This window comes from Musca domestica, unplaced genomic scaffold (assembly GCF_030504385.1).
Source record: "Musca domestica strain aabys unplaced genomic scaffold, Musca_domestica.polishedcontigs.V.1.1 60, whole genome shotgun sequence".
Lineage (NCBI taxonomy): Eukaryota > Metazoa > Arthropoda > Insecta > Diptera > Muscidae > Musca > Musca domestica.
The window spans coordinates 1054163-1071383 of record NW_026712364.1 but is presented as its reverse complement, the minus strand read 5'-3'; the positions used below and the strand labels follow the sequence as shown (position 1 = coordinate 1071383).

Sequence of the window (17221 nt, the reverse complement as noted above, 5' to 3'; positions counted from 1 at the left end):
GGGCCATAATTGCGACCTGTAGCGTGATTACAAATTAACATGGACAGACGGACAGACGGACGGACGGACATACATAGCTAGATCGACTCAGCTCGGCGAGCTAGGAAGATCCATATATACTTTCCTATATGGGAATCCAATATTTCGAGGTGTTACATAAATTCTGGCCCAATCAAACTTATAATACCCCCAACACATAGTGTTGTAGGGTATAAATATGGCGTTTGACTTTGTTGCAGTTTTTTTTTATCTCACTCTTTATATGTGATTGTGGAGTTTATGAATCGGAGGAATATTTTGGTATATTTGGTATATTTGATCCATGAATTGTGGCATTCAGTCTAGTGCGGAATCAGTTGTTCTACATTCTTGACGGGACTTAGGTTAGGTTAAAGGACGAGCGGTTGCCGTTCTGTACATTGTGTTCATTCTAAATGAAAAAAGAAAAATTGGTGGAAAAAGTGAAGATATTATTGATAGGAAATAGAGTTATAAGGTAAAAACCTCAACCATTTGGAACGAATTTGGAAACTTTCAAAAAAAAAAATAAAATCCTTTAAAAATTCTGTTAAAATCTTAAAAATACCGAATACGGCGACGTGGACCTGCATAAGCGACATTTGTCATACACCATTACATTAACAATATTCAAATGCGAAACTTGAATAAAAAAATTCGGTAAACAATGTAGAATAATGTTAATCATCAAAATACCGAATATAGGAAGGTACCCTTATATGGGGGCTGTACGAAGACGTGGACCTGCACAGACAATTGTCTGTCATAGGCTGTAGTATCTATTACGAACTTCAAATACTAAATTTGAAACAATTCCGGTGAATAATGTCGCTAAAATCATCAAAATACCAAAAATAGGGAGGTGCCATTAAAGGGGGGCTATACCTAAACGTGGACCATTTTCAATACCAAAAGTCCTGCAGACATAATATACATCTGAGTAAAATTTTATCGACTACAACTTCATTTCGTTCCGAAGCTAGAGTGATATCAACAGACGAGCGGACATCGCTGAATTGACATAGAATTTTTGCTGATCAAGAATATATATACTTTGTGGGGTCTAAAATGTATATTTCGAGGTGTTACAAACGGAATGACAAACTTAATATAGCCTGCATACTATGGTGAAGGGTATAAAAATATGTAACCCTTACAAAAAATATATCTTCTTGATTTTGCGCCTCGAACTTCCATTCCAAAAAAAAAAAAAAAAAAGAAAACAGTGTGGAGCCAGTTTATATTTTAAATGTATAGTTTTTATTTTGTTCTTTTCTATGAATCTCAAAAATCTTTTGCAATAACGTAATATGTGTTATTATGGAATAATTAAATTTTATGAACTGTTTGTTAATAAATATTGGTCAAAATAACATATACGATTTGTATCAAAACAAAAGAAACCAAATGGCAGACATTACATATTGTATTGTTGGTCACTTGGGTTATGCTGTGGCATTGTCATAAATTAATGGATACAATCACTTAAATACAATCATCCAAAATTATAATCATTTTCAAAACTTTTTTTATCAGGAGTCTTATTATTTTAATTTATGCTTTTGTAAATGTTTCAAGATTGTAGGTTTCCATTATGCCATGCGAAGACAATTTGTGTTCCAAAAAATGTTTTGAAACACTTAATCGAAAGTATTAATGAGTGAAATTATCGAATAAGCAAATTATTTGCAGATGTAAATATTTGATCGTAATATGTCAACAAATTTGAATCTCAAGTCATATATATTTTTTTAATAATCAATTAAAACATTAGTTTCGGCTTAAAATAAACAATACAAATGTAGATAAGTTAGTAAATAAGTAGTTATTTTTTATAATTTAGTTAGAAATTATGGACGTTTTAAGACATTTGACACACTGTGCAATATGAACACACTATTTACTAATTGCTAGTAATGGAGAGTGAAATATGAAATTCACTCTGAGAGAACTACTTGGTATAAAAAGTACGGAGAGGAAAAACTTGTAGAAATGTCAAAATTGATCAAAGCCAATCAGAAGCTCACAGTCATGTTACTATTTTAAATTTATCAAAATTGTCTGATAAAACGTTTTTTTGAAAGCGTAATCAGTTTTCTTGTATTTTCTTAAATTTGCCCACAACTACTTTAACGGTAGGCAAAGCCTTCATCGAATTTCGAGGATAAAAGTTGAGATGCGACAAGATTGAGCTGAAAATAACCCGATGGTGTCATACGCTGATGATTGTTCCATTATTGTAACAGGCGTGAACATTGACGAAGTAAGTGCTTAGATATCCGACAACTTAGACACCATTATTAATTTTCTACGGGAGTGTAATCTCACATTATCTCCTACAAAGTCATCACTGTCGCTATTCACTTTCTGGACTAGACAAGTAAATCGGGAATTGGACATATTCATCGAAGACAGGCGCGTATCCACAATCATAAAACAAGTTAACTAGTATCAGTCGGTTTAGTCGACAGATGTATATCCTCAGCCAATATTCAATATTCGATTATAATAAATTTTGAGTTGTTGTGATTTTTCAACTCTCTATGGAGTGGGTTCCGGCGGAATGGGTTAATATTGTCCATTTCATAGTGGACCTAAATAAATATGATATAAATATTGCGACGTGCCAGCTTATGAGATAATTTTTGAAAAATGTTAAAAGTGTGCGCGATTTACCACATATAGTCGACCGAAGTATTCCATTTTCATACCTCATCTAATACAGATAAAGATTTTATGCGAAATCATAAATTCCATATTCATCTCAGATTTCTGACTAAGGGAAATATTTAGATATAACAAATTGTATAGAATCGCCGACTTGTTTCACAAATTATGACAGATATAAATATGGGAAATTGTGACGATTTGTGTTGTGGTACCAGAACGGGTTGGCAGATATCTGCTTCTTTACAACAGATTTTGCGTGGTGGTACCAGAACGGGTTGGCAGATATCTGCTTCTTTACAACAGATTTTCCGTTAGCAAAAATGCATGGATGTGTGAAATTCGAAGAGAGTTGAATGCTTATTTCGCTTTCTTTGACCGTTTTGTTGTTCAAAATCTTGAACCCTATGTGGGGAAGTATCAGTAAATGATCCGATCTCTACCATCTTTGTAATAGATTTTTCGTTGATGGAAATATTTATATGTATCAAGTCTGAATGGAATCGAATGTTAATTTCGCATTTTATGAATTTTAAGGATATTCAAAATTTTTACACTTTGAGGGGGAGGTACCAGAAGGAGTGGGCCGATATATCCCATCTTCACAGCAGATCTTATGTTAGTAGAAATAATGAGAACCTGATGCTTATTTTGGATTTAATAATCGTTTCGGTTATTCGAAACTTTGACCCTTTGTGGAGGAGGTAACAGAAGAAATGGTCCGATCTCTACCATCTTTATAACAGATGTTGTGTTGATAAAAATTTTGAGATTTGCCAAGTCTGAAAGGAATCGGATGCTAATTTCGCGTCTTATGAGCTTCATAGATATTCAAAATTGTTGGCCCTATGTGGGGGAGGTACCAAAAAGAGTGGACAGATATATTTCATCTTCACAGCAGATTTGGGCTAATAAAAATATTGTGATGTGTGTAATTTGAAGACAGTCGAACTCTTGCATCACATTTTATAAGAGTTATAATTATTCAAAATGTTGACCCTTGTGGGGGAGGTATTTGATGGAGTGGACCGATATTGTCCATTTTCGCAGGTGACCTAGAACTGATGCAAATATTAGGATTTGCAAAGTTGGAGCAAAATCGGATTATCCTTTCTCTCTCTGTGCAGTAAAATATATTTTTTGAAAATTTCGATCTTTCGTGCGGGAGGTACAAGTTTGACAAAAATATTGCGATGTACCAAGTTTGGATCAAATTACTCCCTTCGAGAGTTATAGTGCGCACCTGCCAGCCAGACAGACGGACGGACATCGCTAGATCGACTCCAAATGGCCTGAAACGGATTTGTTTCAAAGAGACCTAGGGTCTAAAAACCGTTATTTCGATGAGGCACGTTTTGGCCTTATCAAATGATATATACCCTCTCTCTAGCCATATGGCTGAGGGTATAAAAATACTTGGGGTAAGGTTTATGCAGGCTTTGCCAGGACGAGGTAGAAACTGAGACGGTGGAGCACTTTCTCTGCCGCTGTCCAACTCTTATAGGAGCGAGACAGAGGCTACTGGGTAAGCAAATTCTGCCAGACTTGTCCTCCCTCTTCGACATCGAGCCAGCAGTCATTCCTCAATTAGCCAGAAGACTAAAATGGCTGAGGACGACACGCTGATACACCATGAATGCAAACCTACTAACTTCTCTACTCTTTATTAAAATTCTCAATTCTTCACTATCCGCTATTCATTTCCTTTCTCTTCCCTCTATTCTATCCTCCTATCTTCTTAAATTAGGATGAACACAATGGACTCAATAGGTCTCCGAGTGGAGTGGTTGTTTATACAACCGCGCATCCTTTAACCTAACCTAGCCTAATGTTTATGCAATCATGGCGTCGGGTTCTGGCGTTGATGATATATGTGTATGGTGAACATCTATCTCGCGGAGCTTGCCGCCTACTTCCACGCGAGGAAACGCCATATGGTTTAGGTTATAAAATGTTCTCAAAATACCACTTGATGTTCTCGCGAAAGCATTAAGAAAAATCTGAAAGGGAAAGGGATTTGGTGATGGCTCTTTCCGAAACCATGGTATTCCCTGCCTTATGCCCTGGTAGGTAAACAATATCGTCTATCTCCACTAATAAACAAAAGTTGTTTTTATAAAAACAACAATAATAGGATTAGGCCTAGCTAGTTTGCAAAACAATACAACTATGATATCCCGAACAAGAATGCCAACAGTGTTCTATGAAGAACGATCTTCAATTTCATGTTGTACAGTGTGATTGATTTGTTACTGAATGCTAGTTGTTAGTATTTCTATTTCAATTAAATTAAAATAAATTTTAAGTATGTCAAATTGAGTTGATCATACCGTATGTATTGGTGTTGTGTAGAACGTGTGTGTGTTTGTGTCTTTGTGTTTATAGTATGTTGAGAAATATTATTGATTATTTAATATATATAAACTATACATTATATGATTATATATAAAATATTATGATTTTGTTTATTTTTTTTTTAATTAGATTAATTGGTTTATTTATTTATTTCTTTTTTTTGTTTTTCTTTTGCTTACTACAAACTAATTTCTGTATGTATGTATATTAGATTCTTGTAAATAATTGTTCATAGATTTCTTTTATCGTACACATAATGTTATTTATATTTGTTTCCTTTTTTTTTTGTTTTAAATTTGCTTGATGATCTTTTTACAAATAAGTATATTTTTTTATAACAAAAATTGCCAACAATTATTATTATTTTTCTTTTAGAAAAATTTAAAAAGAACGGATTCAAAATCAGAGCTGTAGTTTCATTTGTAATATAATATGTGTATTTGTTTTTTTATAAATATTTTGTTCAATACTAATAAAAATAATAAAAATTATGTTAAATAATTGCATTTGTTTAAACCAAAAGAAGAAAAGTAGTAATGGAATATGTGAAAACGCTCGAAATAACACGAGTTTAAAAAATCTCTTTACTGGGTGTTGAAATGCCCAGGGCTTCTTCATAGTCATTGGCAGCCACCACAGAGGATTTGTGGTGATGATGGCTAGACTTTTTCTTATCCTTATGATGGTGATGATGATGATCTTTCTCCTTTTTGTCCTTTTTCTTTTTCATGGAGGTAGTCTTTGAAGAAGATTCTAAAAGTTCATTGTCGTTATTTTGTTGAACGTTTTTCAATTCCTTGGCTGATGTAGACGACGTTGATTGTGATTTGTGGCTATGTGACTTATGATGTTTCTTACGTTTCTCCTGCGCGGTGTCCAATGTGGAGAGAATCGTCGAAGCTTCGGTATTGGAGGTGGGATGGACTAAGGTATTGGAAATGTTAATGGGTGCTTGTAACTCTTCCAAAAATGTACCCAAGAGATTGGCACTGTTCACATCATTGTTATTAGTAGCTGTTGTTGCTGTGGACTTCTTGGACTTTTTGTGTGACGATTTGTGTTTTTCTTTTTCATTCTCCTTATTCTTGTCCTTGTCTTTCTTCTTTTCTTTTTTATGGGTTGTCGACTGAGAAGTTGATCTTGATTTCTTCTCTTTTTCAAATAGTTCAGGTTCGGTGGAATCCTTTTTATTGCTGCGATATTTCGGCTCCTCCAAATCGGGACTGAAAAAAAAAATAAGAAAAAAATGTTGATTTCATACAAGTTACGTATTTTGAGAGTAATATTAAAAAATTTATAGCAATCTCCTAACCGGAAAAAACCTAAAATTAAAAAAAAATAATTGGGATGGTTGCTATTCGTGAAGCAGCTACGCATAGTTTGCCCTGAGGCCGCATAGCTGACCACAGACAGACCAATCGCGTTATAAAGTTCAACAGGGTCTCATTTTGTCGCCGAAAGCTTTGGCTTGCGCGGGGTAATTCGACGATGTGAGAGACGTTGATTTACCGGCAAATATTTTTTGATTCCTCGCGTGGAAGTAGGCGGCAAGCTCAATGAGATAGGTGTTCGACCTTACACATATATCATCAACACCACGACCCGACGACATGATCGGATAATCATCCGCATACGTTACAACATCTATGTCGTCTGGAGGGCGAGGAATTCTGGAAAGGTAGAGGTTAAACAGTTTCGGAGATATCACCTTATCTTGGGTGACTCCCTGTTTCACTCTTCGAGGTTTGGACTTCTTGTTCGGGAAATCCACGTACGACTGGCGTCTAAACATCTTTCAAACTTATTGCCGGAGGTTAGTTCTCTCTACGTCCTTAGTGTGGCGTGGTTGACTATATCAAACGCCTTTGATAGGTCAAGGCAACACTCTTCTATGACACGACTTTAACCCTCGACTGATATGTGTGGATATGACGTGCGATGCTATGTTGTGGACGGAATCCGTGCTGATGGTTGGCAACTGGATAGCTTTTTCTAATGCTGAGGAGGAGTAAAGCCTCAATGGGTCTGAATGACTCACTTTGGTGGCATCATTTGTCTGACTTTAGTAGTGGGACCACCTGTCCCATTTTCCAGACTTCGGGAACGATGTGGGCGGCTAGCAACACGTCTCGGCCAAATACCTTGGATGACTTAGCCTTCGGATGACATTTGCAATTTCACCCATCGTAAATTCTTGTGGCGCCTCCTCGGCGGAAAAAAATTTGACTGACAAACTGTCGGTTAAAATATTCTGTGCACCTCTTTGGATTATCCCAGAGTGTGACTCGAGAGTGTCTTAACCGTTACCCACACCTTCAGATAGTCAAACCACTTCTTCTTCTTCTTCTAATAATCGGTTGACGTCACTGATACTGGGATCAGTATGGTTGGAACGACGGAGATTGTCACGCTCATTTGCTAGTCCCGTTGTTGGGGAATTTGGTCTTATTTCGACCAACAGGTATATAGCGAGCGGCTACAGCTTTAATTATGTCTCGGAAAATTCTTTCGTGCTAACCGAAGATAAAAAAATTTCGGCAGTTCTCTGAAGCAAAGGTTGTTGATCACTCTAAATTCTGACCAGTGAGTTTACCGGGGTTAAGGAAAGTGGGGCGCTCAAATAAACGAACCCCGGAATAGAGTATTAGACTCAAGTTAAAGGTTAATGGACAGACTCACAGATTGTTCTTCAAAGGTGAGAAATTGACGGTGCCGGTTTTGAAGCTGAAATAAACATATATGCAGTCCCTGAAGATGAGAGACACAACAAAACTTTTAAGCATCAATTTTGTCAGTGTCCCATGCGTATGCTCAAATACTAATTCAATTTTTTTATATCTCTCTTCTTTAGTTCTACAAGAGCCCTAAAAGGACCTCAAAAAATATTTCACAAAATACCTATCTACTTTTTATTAAGACTTGTTTAACTACTTACATATCCAATTCAATGTCTAAAGCTCTATGAGGATCGTCGGAATCAAATTTTCCATCTTTATCATCACCATCGGATAGAGAAACTCCTTCGGGCATATCCAGAGTGGTATTGACAAAATGCATGGGTTTGGGATCTGTAAAAATCAAAAATAACGTCAACATATGCCAACAAATTTGCATCCAATGACTATTTTATTACTGACCATCTTCCGATTCAGACGTTGAATTGTATGTAGGTTTTGATTTTGATTTTTTGCTCTTTTTTGATTTTTTATGTTTTTTCTTTTCCTTGCTGCTGGCCTTCTCTTGTAGCAGATATTGATCTGAACGTTTGGTGGCTGTTAAACAAAAAACAATGACATTAAAAAACCTGAAAGATTCCTTATAAATGTATGTTCTTACTTCCAACTTTCAATGGAATGTCTAGCGATAGTTCCGCTATGGGTATATCATCAATATTATCATATTGATCGGCATTATGTTGTGAGTTATTGCTGCTCAATGAACGGGCATGCGAAGAATCCACATCCGGCGTGGATGGGGATGATTTCAAATAGTGAGGATTATTCGATTGTTCAATCATACGTTGCATGCGTTGACGTTCAATTTGTTCAGGTGTCAATTCATCGCTAGGTCTTCGTTTTCCACCCTCTTCCAATTGGGCCGAAGAACTAATAAAAAGTTCTTCTTTTTCATCATGCGACGATTCATCTGTATCATCTTCGGGTGGAGGATTAATCCATTCATCTAAATCAAGGCCATCGGGTAGAGGAACTTTACGTTGAGCTTTGGGAGCCACAGGTATAAGATCACCGGCAAATAGTAAAGCCATTTCTTGGACAATTTCAATTGCCAATGTGGGTATGGCTGAGATTCTCCGATGCGATTCGGTAGCTGTATCATCCGAACCAATAAAATCGACCTGATGATTGCAGGATGCATTGCCATCATCGCCATCATTAAATTGAGCTCTTAACATTTCGATGAGAATGCAAGCTGAATTGGCACGTTCTTGAACTTCAATATCATCGGAACTGTTAAAATCTTGCAATTTTTCCAAAACATGGTTACAAAGCTAAAGGGGAAAAATATTGAAAATCATAATTTTCAAAAACGTATTGCGAATCTCAAAAACCTTACCCTAACTAATCCTTCGGGATCTTCATTTTCTAGGCAAGTTGTGGCCAAACGTGTAAAGAGCTTAACAACATTTTGTACAAACACACTTTGTATGTGTCCCGGCACTTGACGTGGTCTTAATAGAATATTTAGAGTATGCTCGGCATCCTCCAATTCACTGTGAAGCAGAAATAATGAATGAATTTTTCCTTTAAAAAACATTTCGGGTTTTTCTTACTTGGAAAATTCGCCAACAATCCAGGCGGCTGCATATAAAACTTCATACATCGAATTACTTTGAGAGGAAATGGAAAATGTATCCAATAGATTGGTCATTTCTTTTACAGCAAATTGTCGAACAACAGGCACTCTAATAGCAACATCTAATAATTGTTCGGCAATCAAACGCCCTGAAATGAAGAAAGATTATATAAAATTAAAGCTAATGATGATCATAAAAGTACATCATAAGTATATGGATGAATCGCAAGCAAGCTCACTGCCTAATAATAAGAACATGTATACTGCTGCAGCCGCTCGCTATATACCAGCTGGTCGAATACCCGAAGTAAGACCAAATTTCCCAGCAGAGGCAGCGGGATTAGCGAATGAGCGTGATGAGCTCCGACGTACCAACCCTACTGATCCCAGAGTCAGTGAACTGACAGTGGGCGAGGCGAAGAGTACTACGTCGTATAAGAGCTCTTCCCGCCGAGGATGTACCTCCACAGTTTACGATGGGTGATGTTGCGAATGTCATCCGAAACGCTAAGTCATCTAAAGCGTTGGGCCCGGACGGAATATCAATGGTAATGTTGAAGCAACTGGATACGCCGGGAGTTGAGTATTTAACCAAAGTCCTTAACTTGTCGTTAGCCACCCACATAGTTCCCGAAGCCTGGAAAATGGGCAGGGTGGTCCCGCTACTGAAGCCTGGCAAGGATGCCAGCAAAGGCGAATCATACAGGCCAATTTCGCTTTTGTCGCCAGTAGCAAAGACTCTCGAGGCCTTACTCCTCCCCAGTATCAGAGGAAGCTATTCAGTTGCTAACCATCAACACGGTTTCCGTCCACTACATAGCACTACAACAGCATTGCACGCCATATCCACACATATCAGTCGAGGACTCAACCAGAACAGGCCGTGCCACAGAACAGTAGTGGTGGCTCTCAACCTATCAAAGGCCTTTGATACGGTCAACCATGCCACGCTGTTCGAGGACGTTGAGAACACCACCCTCCGGCCAAGTTTGAAACGTTGGATAGTCAACTATATGTGTGGACGCCAGTCGTACGTGGAATTCCGGAATAAGAAGTCCAAGCCTCGTAGAGTGAAACAGGGAGTTCCCCAAGGTGGGGTGATATCTCCGGAACTGTTTAACCTCTACCTTTCCGGAATTCCGCGCCCTCCAGACGGCATCGAGATCGTAACTTATGCGGATGGTTGTACGATCATGGCGTCGGGTCCTGTAGTTGATGACATATGTGTCAGGGTGAATAATTATCTCGCAGAGCTTGCCGCCTTCTTCCACGCGAGGAATATGAAAATATCCGCCACTAAATCGACGGCCACACTATTTACCACATGGACTGCGGAGATGAGAACACAGCTGAATGTGCAGGTCGAGGGGCATATAATTCCGACCACCAACTACCCCAAAATTCTTGGGGTCACATTCGATAGCATGTTCAAGTCTTCCGCGCAAGCCACAGCTATTTGCGATAAAATGAAAAGTAGGAACAAGGTCCTCAAGGCGCTAGCCGGCAGCACTTGGGGTGCGGATAAAGAAACCTTGTTGACCTCTTATAAAGCGATAGGTCGGTCTGTGGTTAGCTATGCGGCTCCAGTGTGGTCGGCGAATACAAGTGCAACGCAGTGGAAATGTATTCAGACCTGCCAGAATGCCGCCCTGAGAACTGCAACAGGGTGCCTCCTCATGACGCCTGTGGACCACTTACATGAGGAGACGAAGGTTCTTCCCTTACGTCAGCATAATCATATGCTTTCGTTGCAGTACCTGCTTGGGTGTTATCGCGGGAGTCACCCTAACCACCATATGGTGGATAGAACTCCCCCACCCAGGCGTGTCAGGAAGGACCTGCACGATCTAGAGAGAGAGGTCCAGCGATATAAGAGAGAGCCTCTAGATCATGAAGCCTATCAAGCAGGTCTGAATAGCATTCATACTGATGCAGTCGCAGAGGTAGTCAATAATTACAGTGTGAATGCCATACTCGGAGTCCACCCCCCATCCATTGCAGCTGAAGAACGTCGGCTGCCTAGGCAAACCAGGGTAGTTTTGGCTCAACTACGTTCAGGATGGTGCAGCCGTCTCAATTCGTATTGGGCACGAATTGATGAGGATGTGCGGAACGCCTGCCCAGCGTGTGATACAGGCCCGCACAACACGCTGCATTTGTTTAATTGTCCTGCCAAGCCTACCCAACTCCGTCCAGAGGATCTATGGCTACAGCCCATAAAGGTAGCAGAATTCCTAAACCTGGACATTGAGGAAGAACCAGATTAGTCAAAAAAAAAAAAAAAAACAACAGAACGTGTAAAACTGCTACAACAACAACAATAATAAGAATTGCAGGATATATAACAATATAACAGCAACTTCTTGAACGTAATTGCGTCAAGACTACTCTGGCTCTGGCTTTCTCATGAAAACGTTATAATTTTTAGTCTCCATTATGATAGTATCCCCATATTTTTAAAATAGTATTCTAGACAGTATTAAGACATTCTACTTACCATGTTTTGAACCCGCCTCCAATTGTATCAACTCGACCAGCACCGTTAAATACCATTCAAAATTGGTAACATACAGATATGAACTTTGTGAACAAATCTCAATGACTTTATACAAGAGTTCATCGCGATAATTGGAACCCTCAGCTCTCTCCATGTGACCCAGTAGACGTTTGACAATTTCCATAAGATTCTTTTTGGACACCATGCCATAGAGTAAATCCAAAGCTCTCAAACGTATCGATTCGTCCTTATCATCCAAACAGGCCAATATAAGATCTTTATGGGCTTGAACACTTTTTGGATGAGTTTTTAAGATCTTCGACATGGCCAAGAGGCCCAAATATTTTACTAAAACAAAAGAAGAAAAAGAAAGACGATTCTTAGAGAATGATCAAGTATGTGCAGGGTGAGATGAAAAAAAACTGCAACCAAATTCAGACTGCTGTCATTTCTAAGGCACTCGTCCGAAAGGTGTTAAAATTTTTCCAGTGACAGCTCATTACATTGTTTACAAGCGTACCAAAGCATTTTGGTGAGAATTTTCCAGAAAAAAAGTTACTCGTGATGGAATTCAAGCGTGATAGTGTGATTTTTTTATATTTGACTGGAAAACCACAAGTGGCTGTGATTAGAGCACTCCAGCATTTTAATGTAAATAAATCTTTTGTGTCTCGTATCATCGCTCGTAACCGTGATACTGGTAGCGTAGCCCGACGTCAAGAAAGAGGGCGGAAGAAAACAACGACATCAGCAGAAATGGTTCGAAAAGTAAAGAATCGACTTGATCGAAACTCGCGTCGCAGTGCCCGAAAAATGGCTTGTGAGCTGAACATATCGCAATATTCCATTCGGCAAATATTGAAAAATGAGCTCGGGGTAAAGCCATTGGAATTCCAAAAAGTGTAAGAACTTACACCGCAACTGAAAGAAAATAGACTCAAAAGAGCTAAAGAGTTGCTTCGCTTGGCCGAAAGTGGTGAACTGCCCAATTTAGTTTGGTGGTCTCCGATGAGAAAACATTCGTTGTCCAGCAGTTTGTAAAAAAAAATGATCGTGTTTACTTGGCAAAGAGGTCAGCTGAAAATATGGACCTTCGGTTGGCCACCAGAACTCAAGCCTCAAGCCGGCCATGGTGATGGTGTGGGCTGCCATAACAGCCGACGGTCGCTCTCCGCTCGTATTAATCGACCGTGGCATCAGAATAAATGCCGAATATTATCGTGAAAATATTCTGGAGGGTGTATTAAAGCCTTGGGCACGCAAACATTTTGGCTGCAGACCTTGGGCATTCCAACAGGACTCAGCACGCGCCACCCAAGAATGTTTATAAAATGAGATTCCTCGCTTCATTTCCTTTTCCGCACAATGGCCACCAAAATCTCCGGATACCAATCCGTGTCGGGAATATTTTGGAAAACAAGGTTGGCACTAGAAAATACCAAAGTGTTGATCACCTCAAGCAAGCGCTTCGCTGGGAATGGGCCAAAATACCGCAGAGCAACATTCAGGCAGCGTGTGATGGTTTTATTGGACATTTGAAGACTTTCGAATATTTTCGAAAGCAAGGTTAGCACTAAAATATGTCAAAGTGTCGATCACCTCAAGCAAGCGCTCCGCCGGGAAGAGGCCAAAATACCGCAGAACAAAATTCGGGCAGCGTGTGATGGTTTCATTGGCAGTTTGAAGGCCATAATTAGTGCCAAAGGCGGCCAATTCGAATAAATCTAAACTTATTCTAAAATTTGATGCTATTTCCGACATTTTTTTGCTGTCATTCAATAAAATTTAAAAAAGAAATGTAAAAATTATGGCGTTTGACTTTGTTGCAGTTTTTTTTTTATCTCACCCTGTATTTTTTACTTTTACAAATACTTACAATTTTGATCGGAGTCTTCAATAAGGATACGCAACTTTTGTACACAAAGTTGTATAGAGGCACTATGGTTTGGCATACCACTGCTAATGCTGATCAAAACGGCTATAACTGTGTTAATACATTCATACAATAAGCTCATAGCCGATGTGCTGTTGAATGGGAAGAAGAACAGACAGAAGAGATAATGTTAAAATTGGAGCAAATTGTGTAACAAAAACGAGAAATAAAACAATTTTTATTATTTTGACTTTTTTGGAATATTTAAAAAAAAACGAAAGAATTTACATTAAAAAAGCTACAAAGTGTAAAAGTGATATTTGCTTGAATGTACTTTTCTATAATAATAATAAAAAACAATAGATAAAAGAAACAAAACAAATATAATTTTATATTAATTGCACTTTAAATAATTAGAAAGAAGAAAAACAAGAGGTAAGTGAATATAATTGTTAAAAAAAGCCTTTTTGTTAATAATTTTTATTGTTTTTGGCATTCCATTGAAGAAGACGAAACATAAATAAAAAGGAAATCATACACAATGCGCACGCAACACACGTTCATTTTATTTTATTTTTTTGTTTCAAAGAATACATCGCCAAACAAAAGATGTTTAAAATTGCACTTGCTGTATGTTTTGGTTTTTTTCTTTTTCTTTTCATTTCTTTTTGTTACATTTTTTTGTTCATTGCTTTTTTTGTTTTGGTTTTGTTTTGTTTCGTTACGAGAGACACATAAACATAAACTTGCCTATGGATAAGATTTGTGAGTGGTTCTATTAATTTCTTTCCTAGCCGGGGTTCTAAAGGAGTTAAAGCGCCAAACTGCAAATGCAAAAAGAGATAAAAAAGAAGATAAAAATGATAAAACCAAGCTAAATTCAAAATCAAATACAGTTTTTTTTTATTTCAATAATAACAAAATTACACAATGAAGAACTTATTTGCTATTTGTTGTTTAATTGTTGTATTTTTTATTTTTGTAGACGATGTTGGGAGGTTGTGTTTTTGGAGATTTCACGAAAGAGCGTTTTTGAGTTAAAAGAGGAAAAGTCCCGCGGAAGTCTTTAAAGTAAATAATCTCTATATTGACAAACATACTTTTTGGCAAGAAACATTCTCATGTTTAACAAACTGTTTTAGGAAAGGTATATTGATTTGAAAAGGATTACATTAAAGTGTGTGACAGCAGGAGGATCATCACATACATACATGAACTAGCCAGTTGAATACCTGAGATAAAATATTTAAATTCGATGCTACACAGAATAATAATCTTAAATAATAATCTATAAATATTTTGAGGAAGATAATAAAACAGGATGTAACGAACAAGAGGATTGCAAAAAACATTTTTGAAGAAATATCCGCCTAATTAAAATACCTAAAAGATTTCTACCGAACTTTTTTGCTTTCCCACATAAAAGTAAACATTTATTTTCAAATTAATAACACCAATGGTAATCAACAGGGTGAGATGAAAAAACTGCAACCAACTTCAGACGCGCTGTCATTTCTAAGCCACTCGTCCGACAGCTGTTAAAATTATTCCAGTGACGGCTCATTATATTGTTTACAAGCGTACAAAAACATTTTGGTGAGAATTTTCCAGAATTCAATTTTCCAGAATGATGGAATTCAAGTGTGTAATGTGATTTCTTTTTATTTGGCCGGAAAACGCAAATGACCATCCAGCATTTAAATGTGAATAAATCTTTTGAGACTCGTACCATCGCTCGTTACCGTGATACTGGTAAGACAGCAACATCAGCAGAAATGGTTTGAAAAGTAATGAAGCGACTTGATCGAAACCCGCGTCGCAGTGACCGAAAAATGGCTCGTGAGCTGAACATATCTCAATAATCCATGCAGCGAATATTGAAAAATGAGCTTGGGGTAAAGCCATTGAAATTCCAAAAAGTGCAAGAATTTACACCGCAACAGAAAGAAAATAGACTCAAAAGAGCTAAAGATTTGTTTCGCTTGGCCGAAAGTGGTGAACTGCCGAATTTGGTTTTCTCCGATTAGAAAACATTCGTTGTCCAGCAGTTGGTAAAAAATCAGCTGAAAATGTGATCTCGGTTGGTCACCAGGCTCAAGCGCCGGTCATGGTGATGGTGTGGGCCGCCATAACAGCTCTCAGCCCGTATTAATCGACCGTGGCATCAGAATGAATGCCGAATATTATCGCGAAAATATTCTGGAGGGTGTATTAAAGCTTTGGACACGCAAACATTTTGGTCGCAGACCTATGACATTCCAACAGGACCATCGCACTCAGCACACGCCAGGAATGGTTACAAAATGAGGTTCCTCACTTCATTTCCAGAGCACAATGGCCACCATAATCTCCGGATACCAATCCGTTGGACTATTGTATCTGTAGTATTTTGGAAAGCAAGGTTGGCACTAAAAAATACCAAAGTGTCGATCAACTCAAGCAAGCGCTTCGACGGGAATGGGCAAAAATACAACAGAGCTACATTCGAGCAGAGTTTGATGGTTTCATTGGCCGTTTGAAGTCCATAATTCGTGCCAAAGGTGACCAATTCGAACAAATCTAAACTTATTCTAAAATTTGATGCAATTTCCGACATTTTTCGCTTTCATTCAATAAAATGTAAAAAGTATGGCGTTTGACTTTGTTGCGGTTTTTTAGCTAACCCTGCAAATCATATAGATCTAAACTTATATACGATATCCATAGCTATATCGGAACCGAATTTCTTGGACATGTTTTTAAGTAATACCCAAAATGTTCTTCCTCTTTAAAATGTGTTTAGCATTTTCGGAATTTTTTCCAATGTTGAAGATAACTATGTTTCACGACTCCGTCAGAAATCAATCAAATCGACCAGTGAAATGATCGCATCACATGGAAACATTTTCATTGGATTTCGCAAGGTATAAGTACCCGTATTCTTAATTATTTGAGATGTATAAATGAATAATTATTATCCCCAAAAATGTTTTTCTTAAATAAAATGAAATGTCAGAGACACAATTATTTCGGGATCGATAAGTTTTGGCGAATACCTTTCGAAACTTGAAAAGAGATTATGAAAAAAAAATATAATCAATCGATTCTAAATAAAATAATATTTGAAAGATTATCTTAAATGCAGCAGAATATTTCGGAAGGGCAGCTGAATGATGAAGGAAGTGAGAAGTTTGGGGATTGTGGAAGACTTAATAGATATATTGGGTAGCAGCAGTCGTGAACAACTGATCCGTGACAAGGAGAGAATTTTAATCGTAAATACACGGGTTATATAAGACAAGTCCAAGGACTCAGATAATCTAATTTCTTCAAGCAACAATGATCATGTCATGTATGTTACGCTAGATATAAATACCCATATTCTTTATTATCTGAGATGTATAAATAAATAGTTATTAACCCGAAAAATATTTTCTAAAATGAAATAAAAAAAAAGTCAGACACAAAATCGTTTTACGTCCGAAGAGTGAAAATATATGTAAACCCATTTGAAATAT

At 37.6% G+C, this 17221-nt stretch overlaps 1 protein-coding gene across 2 annotated transcripts in view; it reads right to left on the bottom strand.

Annotated features, from left to right (window-relative positions):
- Nucleotides 1-4980: 4980 nt before the first annotated feature.
- LOC101896406 (AP-3 complex subunit delta) overlaps nt 4981-17221 on the bottom strand; it is a 29292-nt gene continuing 17051 nt past the window's right edge. The window contains exons 7-15 of one of the 2 annotated variants that reach the window (XM_005185930.4): nt 14475-14548; nt 13728-13876; nt 11852-12199; nt 9332-9503; nt 9115-9271; nt 8377-9049; nt 8178-8312; nt 7976-8108; nt 4981-6263 (exon numbers count right to left, since the gene is read on the bottom strand). In XM_005185930.4, the coding sequence (XP_005185987.2) occupies nt 5612-6263; nt 7976-8108; nt 8178-8312; nt 8377-9049; nt 9115-9271; nt 9332-9503; nt 11852-12199; nt 13728-13876; nt 14475-14548 (2493 nt within the window). In that variant the 3' untranslated portion in view covers nt 4981-5611. The remainder of the gene's footprint in view (nt 6264-7975; nt 8109-8177; nt 8313-8376; nt 9050-9114; nt 9272-9331; nt 9504-11851; nt 12200-13727; nt 13877-14474; nt 14549-17221) is intronic. The other variant, XM_059129344.1, reaches the window with a different exon arrangement.